General features: G+C 32.8%; 1 protein-coding gene across 1 annotated transcript in view; it reads right to left on the reverse strand.

The window, feature by feature from the left end:
- Positions 1-27,241, reverse strand: part of MDGA2 (MAM domain containing glycosylphosphatidylinositol anchor 2) — an 835,318-nt gene that overhangs the window by 34,120 nt on the left and 773,957 nt on the right. Inside the window, exons 11-14 of the mRNA XM_024118322.3 lie at positions 11,416-11,593; positions 7,617-7,637; positions 4,326-4,481; positions 3,698-3,856 (exon numbers count right to left, since the gene is read on the reverse strand). Coding sequence (XP_023974090.1) covers positions 3,698-3,856; positions 4,326-4,481; positions 7,617-7,637; positions 11,416-11,593 — 514 coding nt within the window. The remainder of the gene's footprint in view (positions 1-3,697; positions 3,857-4,325; positions 4,482-7,616; positions 7,638-11,415; positions 11,594-27,241) is intronic.

The raw sequence follows: 27,241 nt of genomic DNA on the forward strand, positions 1-27,241 counted from the left end.
CCCCTGAATGTGACTTGGAATGATCAATCAGTTATAATACATAGAATAAGTTATGGGATATCACTCCAGTGATCAAGTTATTAAAAAGTCTTGGGCATGTATTTGCTCTCTCTTCATAGATCGCTTGCTCTGGAGGAGGCCTGCTGCCATGAGACAGTCCTATAGAGACATCACATGGCAAAAAAGTGAGAAAAGCCTCTGGCCAACAGCCAACAAGAAATCAATATCCTTAGTCCAACACCTGTGAGGGAGTGAGACCTGCCAAAAACCTAGCGAGTGGGCTTAGGAGGGTATTGTTCCCAAATGAGGTCTTCAAATTAGACCGCAGCCCTACCTGATAGCTTATCTGCAACCTTATGAGAGACGTAGAGCTACAGACACTCAGATAAGCCATACCCATAATATTCCTGACCCACAGAAAATATGAGATCATAAATGATTGTGTTTTAAAGTACAAAATGTGGGAGAAATTTATCATGCAGCAATAGATAAGTAATATAACATATCTGACTTTATTTCAAAGAGGAACCTCTTTTCTAAATAATGAATAACTGATCACCCTTTTTTGTATAATTTTAAAAATTGTGACTCTTCTCAGTGATATATTGTCCATTAATCCCAGTTAAAAGAGCAATGACTATTTATGGTTGATCAAGAAGTAATAACTGCAAGCAGGCTATTAGAAATCCAGGACAAATCATTTTTGAATCTGGATTTCCAAAAGAAGGAATAAAACTAAGACTGTAATTTGTAAAAACCAGTGACTATAAATGCACCCCAGTTTAACAGATGAATGAGTGTCTTAGAATAATATTTGCAAAGAGGAAGGGTTTTAGATACAGGCAGCATCTCTCTAATGAGGTAGTTCACCTAGCCATCACTGATTAGTCATGTCTGGAACAGATATTTTTGCCTAGATTTTAGTAAGCAGCATGATTGTGTCCTGCTGAGAGGGGACCCAAGTGACAGACCTAATACCTGCAACCTTCAACCATCTGAGGAAGCAGAGAAATGGCACAGGTATCAAAGTGGTAAATGTTTGAGAACATGGAAGAAATGGAGAACTGCCTTCTCTTTGAAATAAGCAGAACAAAACTAGCAGAACAAGCAGGCATTCACTGACAATAAAGAGCATAAGAATAACAAGTGTGAAGTTAAAAGTATATTGAAATTATCTTGGGATTCAGCATAAATATGCAGAAAGTTGGAGAGGGAGCTCTAAGGTAGCCAGCCTCAAAAATAAGGTAAATACATAGTTTACTCATTAAAGTAATTCAATATATTGATCTTGGAATTATTTATTTAAAAACCATTTTAAATATGCCTGTTCCAAGGTAAATCAGGAGGAAAAAAAGTCCATGAAATATATTCGAAATAGAGAGTAAGTAAAATCATACCTCATCAACTAAAGGGAAGAATTAGAGTTGAGCTAATTCTCTTTGTAATGAGAGTAATCTCACAATAATTAAAATGGTTTGGCAATTGTGTGGAGATTTATTTCCTTCATAGTTTAGGTCGTAGTGAACCCATGACTATTCTCATAGCTTTCTAATTGCTTTTCCAGTCTATATTCTGTTTCTCAATAATTTTACTCACACTTATAAGATTAATTTTTCCAAATCATAGATCTCACTATGCTTGTTGTCTGCACAAAATCCGTAATAACTCTGCCCTGACTACTAGTTAAGCTTTCACAACATTGCAAAGATCTTCCTGCAGCGTGGCGAAGGAGGCAAACTATGTGTTCAGCTTCCCAGGTTAGTATTTTGGCTTTACTACTTATCAGTTATGATATGATGGGCATGGTAATTAAAATTCTCTATATTTTAGTTTCCTTATCTATAAAAAACGGGATAACAATTTTAATGAGTGCAAATGTTTATTGTGAACATTAAGAGAAATAACCCATCACGTGTTAGGAACAGTGTCCTGGTCCATTATGAGTACTTCATAAATATTAGCTATTACTTTATTATTGCTAATATTACTGCTCTTTGAAATTCAAAGTAACCTAAGATTATGAGTGTCTACCATCTGAGAGAAGATTTTATATATGTTATCTCATTTAACTTGAACTACAAATTTCTGAAATAGGAATTATTATTCCTATTTTACAGATGGGGAGACCAAGATCTAGACATTTTAAGTGACTTCTGTAAATTCTTACAGTGACTGACTGCTACAACCAAATTCCCACCCAGGTTTCCTAAATTCATGTTGAGGGCATTTTTTACTGCATAAGAGTTTTCCTTTCTGGGCTTGTCACCTACTCCTCCACTGTGAAGAATACCGGGTAATAATGTTGGCTATGAATTTGAACACCAGCATAACCAGTTACTTGTAATTCATACAAACTCACTGAGGTTCAGTTTTCTCGACTGTGAAAGCTGGATAATGATGCTCATTTTAATAAATTTATTAAAAAGATTACTCCACTTAAATAAGTATAGTAGCTGGTATATATCCTGTACACAATTTTGTTACTTTATATGAAAATATTTACATTTTTATTTTGTTAAATTTATCTTAAGACAATATTATCCTCATATCTTGCATTTTACTTCCTCATTACCAGTGCTTTAATCTTCCCTATGCTTATCTCTATTGAAAATGTACACTTCTTTCATAGAGAAACATTCCCCTTTGTCCCAAAGCATTGCCTTATCCTCCAAATAGACAGAGATCCACAATCCCTTGCCGACCTCTGTGGAGCTAGATATGCTTCACCATTCAGAATTTTGTCTTACTTTAGAAAGTTAAAAATGTGTATGTCTTGTATATTATGTGACATCCCCAGGAAAGAACTGAAACAGAATCCCATAATTAAACATAGTAATATTTTTGCTGTAAATAGTACATATGCTCACACTCATTTGGATAAATAAAGACTATACATATGTTCATATCTGTTCAGGCCAGATATTCCAACACATGTAGATCAGGTTAGCATGTGTTGGCAGATAATTACGTTTAAAGCAATTTTGTGTTCAGTTGTTCTGATTTTAGAATTGCACATAAAGAATTGTATATATGCATGAATTCCTTCTACCTCCCGCCCTTACCAGGTTTGTTAGGTTCGTTCTCGAGGTTATATGGTATTCTGTCTAGCATGATTGCGTATTTACTCATCTTAGCCTTTGTTATTCTTAAGGTCTCTAAGGGCAGGAAGTGTGTCTTCATATTCGTATGTTTTTCAGGATCAAGGATGTTTTTAAATCCTACTAGGTGTGTTAGGCATACTTTATAAACAAGAAACTATCACCAATATTCCAAATGTGTAGATAGTGCTAAAAGCACTTGTTTTCCAAGTATGGCAATGCTTCTTTTCATGGTCATTAATATACACTGAGTCATTATTCAAGCAAATTTCTTTGGAAAGAAACAGAGTAAATTATACTGGTATTAATTCCCAAGAAGATCTCATAAAGAACTTAACCTATTGATGGTCTGCCTCAATTAGGATTCTAGAGGAGGTAGGTAATGCACCCAAATTTCAAATTTTAATATAAATTTGGGAAATTAGGACATGATGGGGGAACATTCTTAGCATCTTATTTTGCAATTTGCTGGTAAGCCATTTAAAAGTCAATGATGATACTCTTTGACTAAAATTGATTTCATGCTATGTGTTTGTGAACCTTTTTCTTCTGAGTTACGATTTACTTTAGAATAAACATAGTAATTATTTCCATCTCACCTATATGTTGTCCATACATGTGATAAAAGAAGCTGAAACAATATGCAGTGTTCGTGGGTCCATAAGGGTTTTTGGGAGCTATGCTGAAAACAGGGCTGAGAAGTCGAGCCTTTTCTCCTTCCAATCTGGGTCTAGATGTCTCAATGTACATATAAAAACCTTTAAAAAGACAAAATAAAATGTTTAAGCAAATTATTATTAGGCAACATGAAATTTAAAATCACGGAGAAGTTTTAGAGTTTTCATACAAAGTAAAGATTGATAGGAGAGTCTGCATCTCATTTATAAAATCTATATATACAAACATAATATAAAGAATAAATTATATAAAGATAAAATTGTTTAAAATGTATAAAAACTTGAGACAAAATTGGAATTTTAGACATGAATTATCAAAAAAAAATTCCTAAACTCTCTATATATGTCAGTGAGATCTGAGTGAAAATTAATGATTACAGACTTTGGAAATATCTGAATTATTTGTATGGTACACAAAAATTTCATGTTTTATTCCAAAATCTTCAAATCTATTGCTAAACATTATCTTTCATTTCGTATTAACAGCATTTCTAAAAAGTCCAACGCTGGAGTATGATTGTTATGAACACAACATTTCATACCCTCATACCTTCTTTGGAGCCACTACGATCAGCGTTAGGTCCAGTGTTTGGAGTATATTTTGTATTTCTTGTTGCAGTACTTTGCTTTGTCCAGTCAAAATTGTCTGTATCATCTTGGGTAAACAAACAAATGTTACCATCTTCAAATCCACAGTGAAATTCTCCTGTTGACAAATTTTAATTAAAATAAATAAGATAAATTAAATGAATATAAATATTGCAATATTCTTATAAGAAAAATTTAAAACATTATACAGAAATAATAATGCAAGATTGCAATAATGGCACCATAGCCAAAATAATGCACAAGATGATGACTAAACTTAAAACTACTTCAATTTTAATGAAAATGAAAAAGAATCTTGATATGTAAATCAGTCTCTTATTTAATAATTTAAACCCAAACCATTTTCCTCTGAAATATCCAGATAATTGAAATTAAAGAATACAATGCATGCTTGAATTATGGCTGAAGAATTTCCCCAACTTTCATTGTTGAAGTATAGGTACAATCCAAACAAAACTGTCAATTAGAAAAAGATCTTTATTAATTTACCCAACAGCACTTTAAAGCTGTATACCTTGAGGTTACAGTTTTTCACTCCATGTCTCGAGATGCTTTCACGTATACCCATTTGCACAAATGGAAGTTTACTTAGGGGAAGATAATGGCAAATTATTTTTAAAAGTAGTTATCTTTCATGCTTTATTTGAATGTGGATTTGCCAGGTGCTTGAAATTCACTAGAAATAAAGTAATGAAGAGAACTTTATGAAGACCCTGTGGAAGGACTGGGATTTCTTGGATGCCAACCACATGCTGAGTTAAGGCCCAACAACAAGTTCACTGAGAGCTTTCCTTAAGTGTCCCTGAAATGAGGGTGGTAGTAATGTTTCTAGGTATCAAAAGATTTTCTTACTGGGATGGACGCTGCTTGAAACAGGGGGGTAAATAATGGAGTTTATAATCTCCACTAGATACAAAATTAAAATTATCCTTAACTAAAAAAAAACATAGTTTATATTATTTCATTCAAACTTATAAGAACTCTATGAAAATACAGAAATGCTAACTCATGAGGCTCATGTAGGAGAAAGCTTTGGCTAATTCCAGCTAGTAAATAATGAAGTCAAAACTGAGTACAGTTTCCCTGCAATGCATAAAGATATAAACACCTAAATAATAAAAACTCCGATTTTTTTTCCCCCTGCAATGGGTTAGATATATCAGATATTCCTGGAAGTGGAGCCCTTGAAGTTGGGATCATGCTCTTGAATTAATCTGTATGTTTCTATACACTAACAATGAACTATCAGAAATGGGAATTAAGAAAATGATCTCATTTTCAGTAGCATCAAAAAGAATGAAATACTTAGGAATAAACTTAGCCAAAGAGATGAAAGACTTGTACATTGAAAACTTTGAAACATTGATGAAATAAATTAAAGAAGACACAAATGAATGGAAAGATGTCTCGTGTTCTTGGATTGGAAGAATTAATATTGTTAAAATCTCTATACTACCCAAAGTGATCTATATATTCAATGCAATCCCTATGACAATGCCAGTGGTGTGTTTTTTTTTAATAGAAAATATTCCTAAAATTCTTATCAAACCACAAAAGACCCCAAATTGCCAACACAATTAGGAGGAGGAAGAACAATGCTGGAAACATCACACTTACTGATTTTAAAATATATTGCAAAGCTACAGTAATCAAAAGAGTATAGTAGTTTCATACTATAGGTGGCAATGTAAATTGGTACAGCTATTATGGAAAACAGTATGAAGGTTCATAAAAAAACCTAAATACAGAACTACCATATTATCCAGCAATACCTCTTAAGAATATATAACCAAAGGAAATGAAATGAGTACCCCAAAGAGATATGTGCACTCACATGTTCACTGCAGTATTATTTGCGATATATGAGAAATAGAAACAACCTAAGTGTCCATTAATGGACTGTATTTACTTTTAATCTTCTCATGACGACTGTTTTTAAACATTTCTACTGGAAGTGCAGTCAGAGAACTTACCTTCAAAAGAATTATAATCAATATAGTAACTAATTAGCAATAGTACCCTGGGTAGAAGCCAGGGAGAACCTGATTTATGCCATGAATTCATCTTGAAACTGTCATGTTTTTGTTCTTTTAGCAAATGATCATTGAACACCTGCTAAATATGAGATGCTGTGATAGACACAAAGATAGTGAGATGTAGAGAGAAATTAGAAACAGATTTAGTTCTTAAGTATCTTACAGTCTACTGGAGGATATGAGAAAATCAAAAATAGCTTCCACATAGATGAAGATAAATTGTTATGGAAAATCAAAACGAGGGAATAATTAATGGAGGAAGAAGTATTTGTGCTAAACATTATAAGAAAAATGAACCTCAAAGAGTTGGTAATAATATCCACATTAAAGGGTCATTGTGATGACTAAATGAACTTTTATGCACTGAAGCAAGATGTGAACAATAAAGATCTATAAAAATATTCAGCATTAGTATTTGGATATGCAAAAGTGGAGTAAAAGAGGATCTTTGGTAAGAAATACAGCAAGAACAGAGGTTACAGAATCTGGTCTTTGTTATATAATCAGTTAAAGGCCATTGCAGGAAAGAGAATACAGTAAAATGAGAAAAAAGATTTGGACATTTTCTTCACTAAGTATAGGAAATTGAGAATGTTGAATGGATATGCGTAAAAGTATAAAGGTGGCTCTTCTCTTTTGTTAGACAAGAACAATATATTGCTAGACACAAAATAGAAGACAAAAATCAATTCTTAATTTTAAAATGAAATATTATCAAGAGGATGGCGCTCAGATTATCTTCTTCTTCATATAAGATTGGGATATAGAATAATGATCCATGAAAAATCTTGCTTAAACCATTCAAATACTAACTTTCTAAGTAAATATAATATTTCATGAGTGGAATGTAGAAGTCAAAGAATGAAAATTAAATAAATAAATAATAGCAACACAAATAATATGCAATGCCACAAAAGAAACAACAGTTTATTATTTGTAGTTTACACAAATGTTAAGCATGTTGGGGAAATGGCTCCATATTTAGGAAAAGTCAATTATCAACATTAAATTATTTGTCTTTACACCCATATCCTTTGAAATTTAAAATTAACAATTATGTCAGTTTTACTGTTTCTAAGCCATTCCATTTTAAACCAAATATGAACAGTTGCTAAATAATCTTTGTATGTTTATGCATTTTCTATTTTTCTTAATTGTCAAATACAGTGCCATCTTTAAAGTGAAAATATACTTACTCAAATGAGGATTAACAGGAGCTACAAGAAAAGCAAAAAATAATGTTAGCATGCTTGAATGTCTTTTATAAATCAAAGTCTAATCAGTGTCTCATAGTGCCTAACCAAAACTTAATGATCTTGCCCACTGTGGCCATGAAGAATTATATCTGCAATCCATTTTGTTCTAGAGGATTGAATAGAATCTACTTTGTAGCTCAGCAGTAACAGCCTCAAAGTACCCAAAAGATCAATGCTAAATAGCTGTGGGATTTGTTCATTTTCCAAGGAATGGAGTTGCTGATCTTTTACATCTTAACCAGTGCTAAACAAAACCGAGAAATCAAAACTGAGGCTGACAACCTATAATCTAGATGTTTTAACAATGAATGCAATTATCCAACAGAGATTACACTTTAGTTTTTTTTTGCTGTTATCTATTTCTGCTGAAACTAAAGCAATCCTCATATTATGTCATTATGTGTGTCCCAAACAAACAGCTACTTTGATGCTGCTTTAATTACATTCACACACACACACACACACACACACACACACACACACACACACAGTCTTCAAATTCTAAGCAATGCAATTGTATTTTCATATACCAGAATAAATAACTATTTATCTCAAAAAACTAATTGTGTTTGCAATACAAGTGCCAATTGACTTCTACCTGAAGAGGAATGAATACTTTAAATATTACTGAAACAGCAACAAAAATATGTCTAACCTAAGCGACAAAATGGTAGCTGTATATATCGATTAGGCATTTATCACTCTGAGAGAAAATTCCATTCTGGATAAAAGAAAGCATTATTGCAGTCTCCCATTGGACAGTTAATCTAACCTCCAGAAGGTTGTCTACTTTGTTGTTAATTCCTAGTATTTGCCATTAACCACTTTTGTTAAACTTGGACATATTAGTAAAGTATGATAGTCAAAAATACACACACATGCATGAAATAAGTTCATATATAATTGTTAAATTTAGTACACTGAGATCAATTTTAACAAAGTGATTAGTTTCTCAATAAATTACTTTTTACTATTTCTACATTGAGAAGACAGACTATTCCCATTATTTTAGTTGTTCTAATTGTTCATTCCCCATTGTAAATTATGAAATGAATAACACAGAGAAGGGACTATACATTTATTAGTTCCACTGAAGGGGAGAAAAAATAATTCCCTTTTTTGCAAAGTACCAGTATATCTTAATTTGAAAATTGTTAAAAATTAAAATTATTTCATAATTAGAATAATATGAAGTTACAATTTTTATATATTGTCTTTGAAAGAAGCATCTTTAAATTATAACTTAGTTCTAAGAAATGTCACAGCTACATGTAACCTGTGACCAGACTGAATTTTGAGACTTCTCCTACAATGTTTTAGTCATCAAATTCACTATAAATATCACAATTAACCTTGTGAAAATTTGCCATTCTAAATTTGAAATATTGCAGTGAGTCTATTTTTCTTTTTTCAAACTAGCATGTCAAATTTCTTATAGATGTCTATATATATTATATGCTTATATACACTAAAGTATACTTTACCCAAGTCCATAGTATACAGAAGTAATTTTTAATTAAATGTTTAAGATTTTAATAAGCATGCCTAATATATAAAGATAATTAAAGAAAGTTGGAACTAAACATAATATCTATTTTCCAGATTTATTTTTCATTTCATTTGTTACCTCCGAGTTTTCAATAAGAACTACTGAGTTTATGAAGATTATTTTCTATATCTCTGTAAGACAAGTTGTAATAATTTCTAAACTTAGCAAATAGTAAAGATTTCTGTCATGGAGGAGTGAGCCCTAGTTTTAGTCAGAGTTAGTCATTTCATAGTTGTTTAACTCTACAGGACACAAACTTTCTGGGTCTTAATATCTTCATCTTTTAAAGGAATGAATAGTAATAGATGGTTTCCAATGCCCCTCCATATTACATAGTTTACAGTTTTACAACTTAGGGGCAGGGAGCATAAATACTAGTTAGGAGGAGATAATTCATATTTTATAAAAACATATGACACTAAAAATTTAGAAAAGTATACTGGGATGTTATCCAGTTGTTTGCTCGACGGAATCATTAAGGTGATTACAGAATAACAATTGCTCTTCTGCAATAATAGTTATATCACTAACAAGAAAATGTACATTTTTAAAAGAATCATATTCAAGAAAATATACACAGTGATTCTAATGCTTTTACATTCCTTGATCTTGTATGAATATTCCACTATATATTTCAATTTTTAATGAAAATTGAATATATAAAGCCCAATGTGTACTCTGACTGATGAGAGTGAAGAAAAGTGACTTCACAATTCTAAAGAGTTTTTAATAATTTCACTTTCAGACAGTATTCACTGTTACCCTCTTAAGTAGGAAAAATTACTTAATGCTAAACAGAATGGAGAACTTCAGCTGCAAAAAACCTCATTCTATTATCTTTTTTTAACTCAAACCTTAACAATCAATAATAAAAAGAATAATATTCCACTGAAGTAATGAAACACATATGAAATATTTTGCCAGTGACTTATTCAACCTTGAGAAATACATTGATGATTTTAGAGCTAGTCTTTGAATATTATAAATTTCAACCGAAAAGATGTACATAAATTTCAACTGATAAAATATTAATCTGTCAGGTATATGTTAAAAATAATATCATATCTAATCACATTATTTCTATTTGAACTATTAGAAAGTTTTTCACCAACTTTTTTCACAGATTTATACTATTTTCTACTTTTAAGTAGGACATTTAAATAGTAAAGAAATATTAAATGCATATTGTTTATAAATGCAAACTATCACTAACATATACACATTAACATTAGTGATCTAAAAGAAAACAGTGACCAAAAAAATATCAACTAAGGTGTCATTCAATAGGTGAATGGAAAAACAAACTGTGGTACATCTACACAATGGGATATTATTCAACAATAGAAAGAAATGAGCTACCTAACCACAAAAAGATATGGAAAAGCTTTAAATGTGTATTGCTAAGTACAATAAACCAGTTTGGAAAGGTTATATGTTGTATGATTCCAAATACCCAGCGTTCTGGAAAAGGCAAAACTATAGATATAAGATCTGTGGTTGTCAGGGTTGGAGGAGGGATGGAAGGATAAATAGGTGGAGCACAGAGGAATTTTAGAGCAGTGAAAATGTTCTGTATGATACTGTAATGGTGGATAAATAACATTACACAGTTGTCAAAATCCATATAACTGTGCAACACAAATAATGACCACCCCAATGTAAACTATTGACTTTAATAATGCATCAATAATTGTTAATCAGTTGTAAGAAATGTGCCACATTAATGTAGGATGTTAATAATAGGGGAAACTGTGACAGGGGGAGAAGGCATATATGGGAACACCCTGCACTTCCTACTCAATTGTCTGTAAACTTAAAACTGCTCTAAAAAATGAAAAAAAAATTAAAATTCAATCACATTTCCTAATTTCTTAATGATATTAATTTTAAAATCATCAAGAATTTGAAAAAAAATGTATACATACTGCTTCACAACTATGGGATAGAAAATAAAAAGACATTGTGACATTATCACCTAGGTTCAATGTTAATTAAGCATTTTTCAGTATCTCTATTTATAATCAAATATTACAATTTATGATGATTAAGTATTGTGGGATTTTTTTTTCACTTGGCTAATGACCCAGAAAGTCAATACGCTAAGTTTTATTTTGTGTCTAAATTTGGTAGTTACAACCTTCTAGAGAGTTTAGTATGCAAATAAATACTTTTAAATGAAAAGCTACTTACCACTATATTTGATGACACGAATTGTTGAATCTCCTTCTCCAAATTTTGTGAGAGGAGTCAGTCGGACTTCATAAGCCTCTGGTTTAATTAGCTCAGTCAAGTTATATGTAATTAATTCTCCCTTTTGAATATTCCCATTTATTTTAATCTCCTGTTCCCACCATCGCTGCTGTCCAGCCTGAAATTAAAAGAATTAAATAATAATGTTCCTGGTATTTTTAACTGTGTGTTGGTCATGTGGCTAAAAATACTACTGCTGGGGATTCCTTGGGGCCTAGGACAAAGTTATATTCCGTTAGAGATGTACCTTTGTTTCTGATATGCTCCTAGGGGCATCAATAGTATGGTTCACTTTTACTTTGAATATGAAGCCCTTTGGTGTCACAGATTAAAGTGGAGATGATCCCTTGCTTTGGGCAGGCCTTGGGTTTTCAATCCTGTCTGCCTCACCACTGCCAAAATATATATACATACACACACACACTACATATGTTAATGTGTATATATATACATATTCATATATTTATATATTTGCTTGTTTTCTGAGGGTGGGTTAATCCTAATTATATAGCCTAGCCTGCTATATTTCTGGAAATGAAAATCTCAAGTATGTGCTATTAGCACAGCATTAGACAAATGACAAATAAAATAATGAAATGGAACAGAAAGCCCATATATAGATTTGTGGGGTTGTTCACATAGAAGACATGAAAATATAAACCACTCAACTGGTTATGTATATAAAAAAATACATAAATGTAATCCCTATCGCATATCTTATAATGAAAGGAAAAAAAAAGAAAAGGCAGTCTCAGGAGGATCAAATACTTAAATTTAAAAGGCAAAAGTTAAATCATTTAGAAAAAACACAGAAGAATGTCATTATGACCTCAGGTAAGGTGTTACTTTCTTAGAATAGAAAAGTACAATTAGTAAAGGAAAAGATTGATAAATTAGCCAATCTTAAATTTGAAATTAATATTAAATTTAAAATTTTAGCATAAAAATTTCTTCTCATCAGTGCTCCTCATTAAACAGGTAAAATAAAGGCAGAGACTTGAAAAAAGATATTTAGAACAAATACAGTTAATCAGAATATATTAAAAACTCCTATAACTAAATAAGAAAAAGAATTCAATAGCAAAATTAGCCTAATAGGAACAGGTATTTCATAAATGAGAAAGCCCAAATAACTAATTAGAGAAAAGTCTCAGCCTCACGGTGAATCAAGGAAGTGAAAATTAAAGCCACAATATTATTTCCCAGATAAAAGCTTATAAAGATAACAACATTAAGGTTTGTTGCAAATATAAAACAATGAGAATCTTTATCCCTGTCAAGAACCTGGAGCAGCAGAGAGAGGGTGGATGGGTGAGATTTTAGTCTACTTACAAGCTAACAAGTTAGCCTGCAACAGTATCATGGGCACAAGGAGAAGAATCCAGACTACTGAGTCAGAGGAAAGGATTCCTGACACAGCAGACAGTACAAGCTTTACTTTCAAACTGGTTCCCTTTGCCTCCCAATTCCCACAGGGTGATGCAGAAGTGCCCAATTGGATTCTGCACATGCCTTCTGTTTGTATCACATCTGTAGGACCCTGAGCTTAAGGGACCTTAGTGTTTTATAACTGACAGCACCCAAGCCTGTCTAACCATTGCCCAAGAGGGAGACATTATATTTATTATACTAGATATTAAATGGCCTTTACCTCTGTTCCAGGGGGAGGTCTCTATATTCTAAGGATGTTTGCTATGCAAATAACCTTGAAAAGATAGGCTGGAATAAAAAGACAGTGCCTCTGCACATATGTTATGCAAAAAAGCAAGAGACCTACAGAAAACTGTCTTCTAAAAATATAGTCTTTATGAGTATGTAAACTGGTGTAAGTATGGAGAGCATTTGGCAATAAAAACAATATTACAATGAGAATGGATAAACTCGTGTACACAGGAAACAGGAATATTCATGGCATAGAAAACACAGAGAATGATCTAAACATCAGTAAGAGATAGAATTATCAAATTGTATACTCTTCATAAAATATAATTTAAAATATACCATGAAAAATGAACCTAAGCCATAATACATCACCATGGATTGATTTCACAAAATATTGAGTGAAAATTAATTTTAAAGTAGACATATTATAAAATTTAACTTCAAAATATGCATTTTGATAAGGGATGCATAGATATGTATTAAAGTATAAAGAAATGCAGAAAATAGTAAATGCTATGTTTAACATACTGGTCACATGGATTAGAAGAGCGTCAAGAGGAGAAGATGCAATTGTGAGGAGATAACAAAAGACTTAACTCTGGTGATTTTTAGTTTTTAGATTGGTAGCAGGTATATAAAAATACTTATATTGTTTTTGGCTATGCCTGAAATATTTCTCTTTGCTTTTCAAAGAGAGAATTGAAGAATAAGAGACAGGCAACCGTGAGTGTTCTTAAAACTCTTTCTCCCTTGAATGTTAAGATTGCACTCTTGTATTGATTGCTTTCTCCATCTACATCTGTGGCAACTCATCTGCTTGCTGGGCTGCTTTTCCTTTTCCTGAGTTCTAAATGCTGATAGTCTCTGGAGTTTTATATTTGGTGTTTTTAATATACTGTGTTAGTGGTTCTCACTTTTAGGCAAGCATGAAAGTCACAGGACAATCTTGCTAAAAACCAAAATTCCAAGTCTTAACCACCAGTATTTCTGCTTCAGTGAAGTCTGCAGATATAATTTTTCAGTGAGCTTAGAAATACATTTTTTTTTAAAAAGCACCTCCTCCTTTACAGGGTAATTTGGAAGCAGGTGACCCAGGGTCTGTATTTGTTGAGGCACAGCTCCGCCTTGCTAGTTCCACAGCATTAATACTAGTGGTTTCTTCTACACCTCTACACTGATTACTCCTGCTACATCTATTAGTCCTTACTATGTGCCAGTCAGGCACCATGTTAACTGTATTATACCTACTATATTTAATCTACCACAACCCTTAGTTGGTAGGAACTAATACTAGCCCTATTATACAAACTGAGGAAACTGAGGGAGAAGCAAGTCACTGTAACTCTCCTAAGGTTGTCTAGAGAGTAGCAGCTGCAAAATTTGGTTACAACCAAAATGACTCTATCTGGCATCATTTCTTCCTTTGCTTCCCCAGAATTAATTGCTCCCTTAATTGTTGTAACCAGTGTCTTTATATATTTAGTTAGAATACACTTAAAAGTACTTATTTGGCACATAGATTATAAATCAGGAACAATTTCTTATTAATTTTTTTACCTGTAGTGTCTGGTCATTAACTAGGTAAAGATGTGACAAGATTAAATTCCAGCACACAGTGTATATTTAACTGACCCAATGAGTGCAGCAGAAACTCTAACTTAGTGATAACTGCATACAGTCACTGAATTTACAAACACTAGTAAAAATGGACCTAAAACCTAAATTGACAGAAAGTACTTTACTCATGCATAGCTGATACTAGACACTACAAAGTTTCTATCAGTTTTGGAGACTAAAAATTCTATAAAATAATATAATACAAATGTCAATTCTTTCAATGTCTTTAGATTTTTAAATTATTATATATGAACTAAAGGCAAAGCACTGTTATTTCAGAAGACAAAAGTAGTTTAAACCCACAGGAATATATACATAATAATTTGACATTATACTATTATCTAAAGACATACAAGTTTAATCAAGGTATACTTTTCTGGATATTAAATATAAGTTTAATACCACTCAATATTTATAGTACATCCCAAGGAGAGACTGGTATTCTGTCGTTATAATGAGATGCTTTACTCAAGTAATTTTAGTTGGCATGTACATTGATGTTGTTACTTATTACAAACTCTGGAGTAGATAACTTCATATGTGTATTAAAAAAGCAATAACTTTGATTCTAACTATTTAATTTAAAGCTATAATGAAAGTATATACTTCAGTAGTTGAGGAATAAGCAATTAAACACTTCATATTGTATCAGTGAGCTGTGCAAAATGTAAAAATGGAAAACTAAATGCAATGTTTGCACATACACAAAAGAAAATACAATATTAGTCCACTGTTTGGAGGTAATACCACAAAACCCTCAGAGAAAGTGGACCTAAAACATAACTACAGATGACAGTTCCAGAACATACTTGGTAGGCATGTTGATATGAAAACAATGTGTAAAGTATTTCTTATCATTTCTATTTGTAAAAAATTTTCATGTAACTTTTTCTGTTCCTAGGAGATATGTTCCTTTCATATAATTTAGAAGACTATTTTCACTATTTGAAGAAGAAATGAGCCATAATTTTTCTGAATGGTAAGATCTGTAACTTGAAACACACAATATCTGAAAATCCTGACTTCTAGAGAGTGAGGCTCAGAACAGTTTTACAGCATGACATGGAGGAGTATTAGAAAGCTATATTCAATAGCAATTGGAGAAAGTATGGATTTTATAATCACCAATGTGCTTCTCTTAAAAATCGGATATTCTTTATTCTTCTAAAACTGAATTCTACTTACCTCATTTCTGCTGATGAAATACTAATTCTTGCCAATCTAGGTTAAACTTAATACATTTAAGATTTGAACTTGATAAACTTAACCCAATCACTTTGTGTACTGGGTACCACCTAGGGAAGTACTTAGGTGGGGCAGGGGCAGAGAAGCCCATTCCCCAGCTTAAGTGCTCCTGGCTTGGTGGTAGAGGGGATAACTGTTGCTTGGTTTATCCTGTTTCCTACTGATATTCTCTTGGATTTAGTCAACTTCATCGGGTCTTTCTTGTCCTGTACTAGCATCTTTTGCATTGTTTTTGGAACTGCCTTGGCCGATGGTCAATATTTCTATTCAATCTGCATCTTTCTCAGGCAAATCACAGGTTCTTTTGGTCTAAAAGCTCCATCTCTGCCCTTTTTTAGAGGTTTGAAGAATCCTGTTTCTCCCATAACACAGTGAAGCAAGACTTGCCAGGCCCCAGTCCCTGAAAATCAGACTCAGTCTATGATATTGTGATACTCAAGGGCCCCCGCCAGGCAGGACCCAGAGCTTCAAGGCAAGTTCTGTAGTCTTCCTGATCTACCAGTGGGGAAGTGGGCCATTTCTTTCCTACCCAAGTGGATTGTAGGTACCTTTCTCAAGGAATTTCTAGGACTTACTCTACTGTTCTTCTTTCACTTTTACTAAAATATTCTTGATACCTGGGGACTCTGTGTATTTGCATTGGAATATCTTTCTATATTTTTATTCTGAAATTCAACACCTTTTCTCCCTTAACGACCTCCTGCCCACTTCTATGAACTCTTGTTTGATTTAAAGTCTAGGCTTTCCAGGCTATTGTCTGTCCTTAGGTTTTATAAAATCTGTTCAAAGCTCATTTGTTATCTTTTTAATTCTGCACGAGTGTGTGTTTGTGGGTTTGTATTCATGTTCTTGGACCGTAAACCTCAGCTTCCTTTGTTGTGATTTTAAATAATGAGAGAGTAGCTGATAAAAGAGAATTACAAGGATGAAAAAATGCATTTGTTAATATTTCAAATTCCCAACTCTCCTTTGTAATCAACATTTTAACTTACATAGTATATGAATGTCAATCTGCATTTAGCTTTGAATGTCTTGATTGTCATTCCCTATAGTTTTTCTAATTTATATTCCTTATCATAATAGTTACCTGATTAAAAAACAAAACAAAAGAATACAACCCTCAGGTAAAGACAGCATAGAGTGGGTCCACAGCTTCAGTGAATCTCTCAGTCTTTCATGCAGATTTGAAGTTTTCCATCCTTGCCTACCTTGGTGGGCCACTGCTGTCTGGAGGGATGAAAAGTGGATATGCAGGCAGAGTCTCTGGTAAACATCACTGGTATATAAATGAAAGACCTTGCAAATACATTTCAAGAATTTAAAAAGTGAGAACTAAACATTAGGCACATAGAACAGTCTTCAGTGACAACCAAATGAAATATGCTTGCTCAGTGGTCATAGAAATGGAAGAAATACAAGAAGTAGAAGAAAATTAGAGCCTAAAACTTCCTAAATATATTGTGTGCCATGGCTTAAAGTTAAAAATGCAGTTCCAGAAAATGAAGACAAATATTAGAACAGAACTTTGGATGAAAGGAGGTCCTTTAGTACCCTAAAAAAATTAAATGTTTCTGCAGTAACCTAACATTTAGTAAAGACTAGCATTTTATATAGTCTTAAGTGTTTAGTTCATATTTTTTAATGTGACTTAACTTTACATTCCCAATGGAACTGTTTATAATATATTGGAAGAGTTACATGAGAATATTTTAAATAGTTTTATAGTTAATGTTTATTGAGTGGGTTGGCCAAAAAGTGCCTTCAGTTTTTAGTAAAAATAAAAGACACATTTTTCATTTTCATCTAGAACTGTATTGAACTATGTATTCACCCTTTTGTTCCACTACCTTCCTCCATTTCTCAGGCAACTTCATAATTCCATCTTCCTAAAACTTTTTATCTTTTTGAGCAAAGAACTGTTCCAGATGCCTTTTACAGTCTTCCAGGGAATTGAAATTTTCTCCATTAAGAGAATTTTGTAAAGACTGAAATAAATGGAAATCCGAAGGTGCAATGTCTGGTGAATACAGTGGATGAATCAGAACTTCCCAACCAAGCTGTAACAGTTTTTGCCTGGTCATCAAAGAAATGTGCAGTTTTGTGTTATCCTGATGGAAGATTATGTGTTTTCTGTTGACTAATTCTGGATACTATTCATCAAGTGCTGCTTTCAGTTAGCCTAATTGGGCCACTGGTTGGAATTAATCATTTGGTTTTCCAGAAGGAGTTCATAATACAGGACTCCCTTCCAATCCCACCATATACACAGTATCACCTTCTTTGAATGAACACTGGCCTTTGGTGTGGTTGCGGTGGTTCACTTCACTCGCCCCACTACCTCTTCCATTCCACATGATTGTACAGTATCCACTTTTCATCGCCCATCACAATTTGTTTTAAAAATGGAAAGTTTTTTTTACTTTTAAGTAGAGAATTACAGGTGGAAATATGGTCAAGAAGGTTTTTTTCACTTAACTTATGTGGGACCCAAACATCAAAGCAATTAATGTAACCAAGCTGGTGTGAAATGGAGCAGGACCCTATGGTCCTTCCCCACCATGTCCTCTGACTGCCTCCTCTGACTGCTTTTTTTTTTTTTAACATCTTTATTAGAGTATAATTGCTTTACAATGATGTGTTAGTTTCTGCTTTATAACAAAGTGAATCAGTTATACATATACAGATATCCCCATATCTCTTCCCTCTTGCGCTTCCATCCCTCCCGCCCTCCCTATCCCACCTCTCTAGGTGGTCACAAAGCACCGAGCTGCTTCGCACTAGCTATCTATTTTATGTTTGGTAGTGTATATATGTCCATGCCACTCTCTCACTTTGTCCCAGCTTACCCTTCCCCCTCTCCCTGTCCTCAAGTCCATTCTCTATAGGTCTGTGTCTTTATTCCCATCTTGCCCCTAGGTTCTTCATGACCATTAAATATATATATATATTCTCTATATATATGTGTTAGCATACAGTATTTGTTTTTCTCTTTCTGACTTACTTCACTCTGTATGACAGACTCTTACAGTTCTCCATAGTGGCTGTATCAATTTACATTCCCACCAACAGTGCAAGAGTGTTCCTTTTTCTCCACACCCTCTCCTGCATTTATTATTTCTAGATTTTTTGATGATGGCCATTCTGACCCATGTGAGATGATATCTCATTGTAGTTTTGATTTGCATTTCTCTAATGATTAATGATGTTGAGCATTCTTTCATGTGTTTGTTGGCAATCTGTATATCTTCTTCGGAGAAATGTCTATTTAGGTCTTCTGCCCGTTTTTGGATTGTATTGTTTGTTTTTTTGATATTGAGCTGCATGAGCTGCTTGTAAATTTCGGAGATTAATCCTTTGTCAGTTGCTTCATTTGCAAATATTTTCTCCTATTCTGAGGGTTGTATTTTCATCTCTGCCTGCCTTTTGTCTGTGGAAAAACTTTAGCCAAAGAGTAAGTTTAATCAGAGAAGTGAGAATATGCAGACAGAAAGGAAAACAGTCAAAGGAGACCAAATAATAATAGTTTAGTCATTAAGCATAGTCAAGGACTTTTAGTTCCTCCTCAAGGACTGTAGATAATATTCTGAGCCCTATCCTGTGAGCTGTCCTACAGATACTGAAACCCCCACCAGGTGGAAGAAGTTAACTATATGATGACCAGACTGTAGCCAAGACATAAGCTGCCACAATTCTAAGAATTGCCCTCAAGGAAACGGGAATCAACTGACCCTGGAACTGAAGATTAACTGTACTTAAAACAATCAAGATGATGCTGGTCAGACCACGGATGACCAATTTCAAGATGAGTGTCAGAGCTGACTGTGCTGTTTCTGCATGTAGCACCAATCTCTGTCTATAAAAGCTCTTGCCCACTGACTGTCAGTGGGGGGAGTCAGCCTTTGGACAGGCATCCACCCTCCCCACTGGTTGCCAGCATCCAAAATAAAACAAACTCCTTTCTACCACCCTGGTCTCTTTATTGGCTTTTGAATGGCGAGCAGCCGGATCCCACTTTTGGTCACAGGTGCAAATGATTTTCAACGCTTGATTTGGATATTTTGAGTATGTAGGCTATCTCTTGTATGTAGGTATAACGTTGATTGTTCTCAATTAATGTCTTGATTTGATCGTTATCAACTTCAAGTGGTCTACCCGACCGTGGAGCATTGTCCAGAGACAAATCTCCAGCACGAAACTTCACAAACCATTTTTGACACGTTTGACCAGTCACAGCACCTTCTCCATACACTGCACAAATCATTTTTTGCGTTTCAGTTGAGTTTTTACCTTCTTGAAATAAAGCATAATATGCGGAAAATGTTGCTTTTATCTTCCATCTTCAATATTAAAGTGGCTACACAAAAATTCACCAATTTTTGTAAGTCTTTTTTAAAATGCACTCTGGTATGACAGCTGTCACAATACAGTCTAACAAAATTGTTTCGAATGAAGTTAAAGACAACTAAGAGCTACTAGAGCCATCTTTTAGAAAAAAAACTGAAGGACCTTTTTGGCCAATTCAATATATACTAGGATGTTCTAAGTATTTTAGTTATTATTTAATTTAAGCACAAACAATTCAATGTGGTAGCTAAATTAACTTTAGCTTGTATTATTATATTTCCACCTATTCTATTATAATGTGTACATTTATTGTTTCCAAAGATAAAAACATCTGATAAAAGTAAAATAATAAAAGTAAAGAGAAAAAGAGTAAATATGATACCTCAGAAGACATACAGAACAAATTGAACATTCGAATGAATCTTGCTAATCTTCTTTTCCTGCCCTTTGCAGGAACATTTCAGATCCTTTGTAAAATACATGGCATTTGAAAGGTAGCTGCTAACACTTAGCTTACGGAATGCTCCAGGAAACTTTTTTTTTCTTTTAACTCTGTAGAACACGTTTATCTTGTTATATAAGTATGAGATAAATTTTTTTTCCTCTTTTATGAAGTTACTTAATAATAACTTTAATGAAGAATTGTAGGCATAATTGTAAACTATATTGAAAAATATAGTTTAAACTCACAATTTGGTAGAATTTAAAAGATCTGGTATTTAACAGAGCATAAGGACATCTTTTGATTTGATACTAAAGTGATCTTTTTCTCAGTTTATAAAGGATAGTTTATTTTTGTCTAAAGGTTAGAATATGAAATTCTAATAACTACAATTCATCCCCCAAAGCACTCCCTGATTATGGACATTTTTGATAATGATTCATTTTATACTATGATTATAATAAAACATTTTAAGATTTAAAAATAAAACAAAATTTGAACATATGAAAAAGTTCCTATCTAAACTTAAACATGTGTTAATGTGTAGTAGAAGTGAATATGGGTGGTTCTAGCTCAGAAAAACTGTCATTTTGGTCATGGTCAGGCTAACATATCTCTACCTGTGGGGAAATGGTCCCATTATGAGAAACATGAATTCTAAAGATACAAATGACAACTCTGTTAAAAATGAAGTATAAGTTTCTTTTAAGGAATATAATATAACACTCATTTTAAAATATAAAAATGTAGATACAGTACATTCATATTTCAATGCTATATTTAAATTTCTAGGAACAAATTTGACAACTACAGTGTTCTTTACATAGGAATTAAGAAATTAATCAAAAAGACTGAGCTTACTGAAAGATTCTCTTTAAGTATATATTCTCTTTGAGCATAAATAGTAGTAAAGTAGGATCCCTTCAATACATTGTGACTGCAGGGAACAGGCTGCATAAATGATGACTCCTGTATAGTATGCCTTTTAATTCAACCACCAGACACAAGAAAGGCTGATCCTTTAAAAGTATGTTTGGCTCATCTTCCACAGTTTATGGAACTGCAGTTTGGGATGACAGCTGGTAATACTTAACTAAATTATTTAAGTATTTTTGCCTACTAAGAGAAGTAAAAAATAATAGCTACCAACTTTTTGAGGACTCACTATTGCCAAGCTTTGTACTAAGGATTTTATATACTATTTTTCATTTAATTTTTATAAAACTCCAATGAGGTTAGAATTATTATATTTATTTCCCCAGTCAAGGAAACTGAGACTTAAATAACTGATAAACTTTGTTAGGTCATATGGTTGATAAGAAGCAAGAGATGATATAGGAACCCAATATTGTCCAATTTCAAGGCTACCCTCTTAATCACTATTCTTTATTTCCTATTATTTATATTAAATGTGTTGCCTTCACAAGTTTTTCAAACCTATGTGCACTTTATTCACATCCCCTTAGAAAAGTGATAAAGAATTTTTACACTAGGGAAGGCCTAATTATGTTGAACTGAATTACATAGCAATGGGTGATAGACTAAGCTAATGGATCTATCTTTTGGATGAGGGTTAGTCATACAAAAAGCTTTTTACTCTGTGAGTCCTGACAGTTTAAGAGAATTCAGATTCTGCTTTTGAAGTTTACTCTGGGACTCCAGTGAATGTATGCTCTGGTTGTGTTAAGTTCTGTGCTCATAACTGTTACATAAATCATTAAATGACATGGTATTTTATATTGCCTCAGGAAAGAACTCACCTGTGTTACTGGTGTATCCCCTCAACCATGTATTTATTACTCTCATCTGTTAAAACAACAACATTGAAACCACTCAAGAGACCATGTAAAACAGTAAAAATAATCATTCTTTAGCAGGTAGTGATAAATCACTATAGAAGAAAAACTGGTTTCCTATCAAGTTTGGAAGTAACAGTCTAATTATTTTCTTGCCATGCTTGGATCAGCAGGTGAAAGGACACCTCAGCCTAAAGATTAATTCATTACAGATTTCAACCTTAATAAATTGGAATTAAGCAGTTCAGGCTGCATCATTTTTCATAAGTTAGTTTTTTCAGGATATTAAATAGATCAATTTTTAGGGTTTTGATTTTGGCATTTCATCTTGGTATTTCTCTGATATAAAGGGGAACATAATCACATCTTTCCTTTTATGAACAACCCAGTGTACTGCTTTACATCTCTAAGATATTTTACTACAGCTATGTTCTGGATTTATTACTAATAGCTTTGTATTTTGATACTACAAATGCCACCTGACCCCTCCATGTCTCATCAATAACTTCCTCTAATCTTTTAATTGAACTCTTTACTACTAGTGAATTTTGATTCCTACCCAACTTATATATTGCCACCAAAGTAATTTAATCTTATTTTCCTGCTCCAATTACCTGAGTGAAATGCTTTTGTAGTATTATTTATAATAATAGCTAACATTACTGAACACTCACTAGGTACTTTGATGAATTATTCAATTAAACTTAGTTGAAATCTACAATATCACCGTGAATATTTTCTATGTTTCATTAGAATATGTTGATACCACATAGTTAAATAGTTATCCATTTGGGCAATCAATTTGACACTCATATGGAGAAGCCTCACGTTAATATATTTTCATAAACTTTATATAATAGAAACTAATAATATAACAATTTAAATGTATTGATATACTGATACTATCAATTATTGACAATGATAAAAAGTCTTGATCATCCAACTGCTTTCAAATTATAGGCTTAGAAGAAAAAAAAATGCTTACCCAAATGTGTAAATAGCGATTAGAATCTCTTACTGCATTTGGGGAAGAAAATCAACAAGATTCTCTTTTCATAATAAACACTGCACAGCAACATTGACTGATACATTTATTCATTTATTAAAAAATCATCTAACTAGATTGGCATTAAAAAACAAAAAAAAGGAGAAACCATGCAGAGTAAGTTCTTTTTATATCTGCTAAACTGAAAATGGAAGGGTGAGAGAACAAGATAATGGGAATGTTATATAAAACATATTCAAACACATTTCAAAGATAATTTCAAACTCTGTGTACATTGCTTTACAGTCTTAGGAAACTTAGATTTAAAAGTTTCCTGAGATATAAAGTCTTTATTTTTTAGTGAGTTTACGGCCAATAAGATACAATAACTTTTCTTAGTAAATAAACAGAGCATTGTCACTAAAGCTACTGCTTCCTAACTCATTCCCAGTCCCCTTGCTCTTTAGCAAGAAAACCCAATTTTTAGCTGTGCTACATTTCTGAGTCTCCCTTTAAACAAGATGTGGTCATGTGATTTAATTCTGGCCAATGAGAGGTGAGTAGAGTTGCTGCATGGTGATTCTGGGAAGGCTGGGGCAGACAGTCTAATCAGCCAGTAAGGGTTTTTATTCGTTTTTTGTTTTTTAAGGATTTTATTTTTTTAATGCTTTGCCTTTACTTTTGATTCTGGCCTGTGATTAATTTGCGATGGCTCAAGTTCTAGCAGCTATCTTAAATCCTCAGGTCACTTGGGCATGAAAGACATGCCTGCTGACAGTGAAAAAGAAAGCTATAACCTTAGGTCTCTTACGATACTACGGAGCACATGTCAACACTGGATTGCTGATGTCTGAAGTGATTCTATGTGAAAGAGAAATAAACATCTATCTCATTTAAGCCCTTATTATTTTGCTCTTTTCAGTTATATGAAACTATACACAATCTTAATTATTATAGATACTAATAATTTATTTTCCTATATATCTTTAAAAAACCAGACTGTTGAGTTTACTCAATGTAAAATTGTAAAATAAATTTTTCCATACATTTTTAACAGATCGGATTATGGTTGCGTTAATGTTGTCTTCTATCAAAGACTCACCTTGCAAAATTGAAATATAAGATATCAAGGAAAAAATAATAGTATGCCTGTTTCATTTAGCTGTTGTATAACATGCTGTTTTACAAATAACCAGAAAATCTTAATGGCATAAAACAATAAGCATCTGTTTCTTGCTTGTGCATCTGCAGGTTGGTTCAGTTTCGGCTTATTTAAGCTACGCTTGATTCTACTTGTCTAGTCATGGATCAAATTCAAGTCAATTCTATGTCTCTTATTCTTCTTGGACCACCAAGCTACCGTTTGTCTCATTGGTGAGGTCAGATGGTCCTTGAGGGTGAGCAGAAATCATGCAAGGCCTCTTAATGCCTAGGCTTACAACTAGCATCTAACATTTCTCTACATACTCCATAATGACAAAAGTAAATCACATGCCCAAGCTCAATATCTGTGGGTACAGGATACATTTTTTCCATGAAGATCAGAATTGGGGAGAAATAAATTTTAGAGGAACAACAATCTAATATTCTATAATGTGGTATTAGAACTTTGAGTGTATCACACATTTCCAACAGCAAAGTTTTCTTATTAAAGGGAAAATTTTACATATATAAGTTCTTGGAGCTTTAAGCTCCAAGATGTATCATACTGTCATATAATTGCATTTTCATACTCCTTTTCATATATGACAATTAAAAGCAATATTTTTAGAAGCTAACATTTACCTTATCTAAAAAGTGTCATCGACTATAGATGCTTAGCTAGTTATAGCTCTTTTCTATAACATGAAACTAATTCCAGTTTTAGGGAAGAGGTAATTACTGAAATCATTCTACAAATTTTCATTAGTAAATACTGAAACAGTTATATATCAACAGTCTTTTGTTTAAATAAATGATATATGTGAGCCCCTTCCCCCAAAATGGCACAAAATAAATTGATAATTGAAGCAATCAATGTCTTATTATAGAATAACATATTTAAATGTTTTTCAGAAAACTCATAATGCGGTATCTATATATATCCATATGTGAAACCCATATTTCGGTTACTACTCTTTATTAACATATTTACATGTATTATTAAGCATATAATCTAACATCACTCTAATGAAGTGTGCCTATGCTTAAATATTATTTTAACTTGATATTATCCTCATACCTATATCTGGTATTCCTGTCATTTTCCAGAAAAATGTCTTAATCATCCAAGTATTCTTAGAATATTTCTTTTGAAAATGATCAGAAAAGAAAGCAATGTTATGCAAAGGTATATACTATGGTCATTTGCATTTTCAATAACAAAAGTCAATTATACCTTATTTTAATGGAAAATGTTGCACAATATCATTGGTTGATTAATTCATTCAAAACCATATACTGACAGCCTATTACTTTAACAAATTAAACAGAATCTTTGTTCTTCATAGAGCTTAAAAATCTAACCTAGTAACTGCCTCTGAGATACTGTGAGAATTAAAAGACTTAATACATGTAAAACACTCAAAACAATGTGTAACACAAAACAAGCATTACATAAGTGTTAGCTAATACAACAATAATTACATCTGCTAGTCCTAAGACTAGTATTATTATTTCTGATAGGCAACTGGTATGTAAGTAAAAAGAGTGCAGTTAGAGAGAGATTAACTTAATTATCACTCAAAAATATATAATCATAAGCTGGGAATTATAACATGATTAACATGGGGATCTGACCTAGTTTGGGGGATTGTAATCATTTTTACCCATTTTCTTTAATTAGAAAATTTAGGACTTCCTTGGTGGTTCAGTGGTTAAGAATCCGCCTGCCAATGCAGGGGACATGGGTTCGAGCCCTGGCCCGGGAAGATGCCACATGCCACAGAGCGACAGCCTGTGTGCCACAACTACTGAGCCTGAGTGCCACAACTACTGAAGCCCAAGTGCCTAGATCCCATGCTCAGCAACAAAGAGAAGTCACCACAATGAGAAGCCCGTGCACTGCAACGAAGAGTAGCCCCCGCTAGCCCCAACTAGAAAAAGCCTGTGCTCAGCAACGAAGGCCCAACGAAGCCAAAAAATAAATAAATTAAGTTTTTTAAAAAGGAAAATTTATTGAAATAAATTACAGCTAGATTCTAATTTTAAAGTAAATAAATGAATCCATAAAATTATTAGAAGTAAACGTTTGCGATTTTGTTTAGATCTTTGAGTGTGCTAAGCTTTTCCAAGAAGACTTAAAATTCAGCAACCATAAGATGGAAAAATTCAATTGTATAAAAATTTTAAAAAATATGCACAATAAAAATAACATAAATGAAAGGATAAGTGTATGAAAGAATATTTCCAAACTTTATGACAGAATTCTTAATATATACAGAAGAGCTTGTATAATCAAAAATACAAATATTATCAATTAAAAATAAAATGGATAACTATGGAAAACAATTTGAAGGAGGCAAGAATATTCAGCATGAGGCTCTGGTAATTTCTCTGGCAAGAAATTGGATTTGGTGATGGTTGTAGAGATGGATAAATGTGAAAAGATTTGAGGATATTCAAGAAAAAAAATTGGCAGAAATTGGTGATGAACTGGAGAGGAGGGATGAACAGAAGTGTCAAGAATTATTTCCA

This window comes from Physeter macrocephalus, chromosome 11, assembly GCF_002837175.3.
Source record: "Physeter macrocephalus isolate SW-GA chromosome 11, ASM283717v5, whole genome shotgun sequence".
Classification (NCBI taxonomy): Eukaryota; Metazoa; Chordata; class Mammalia; order Artiodactyla; family Physeteridae; genus Physeter; species Physeter macrocephalus.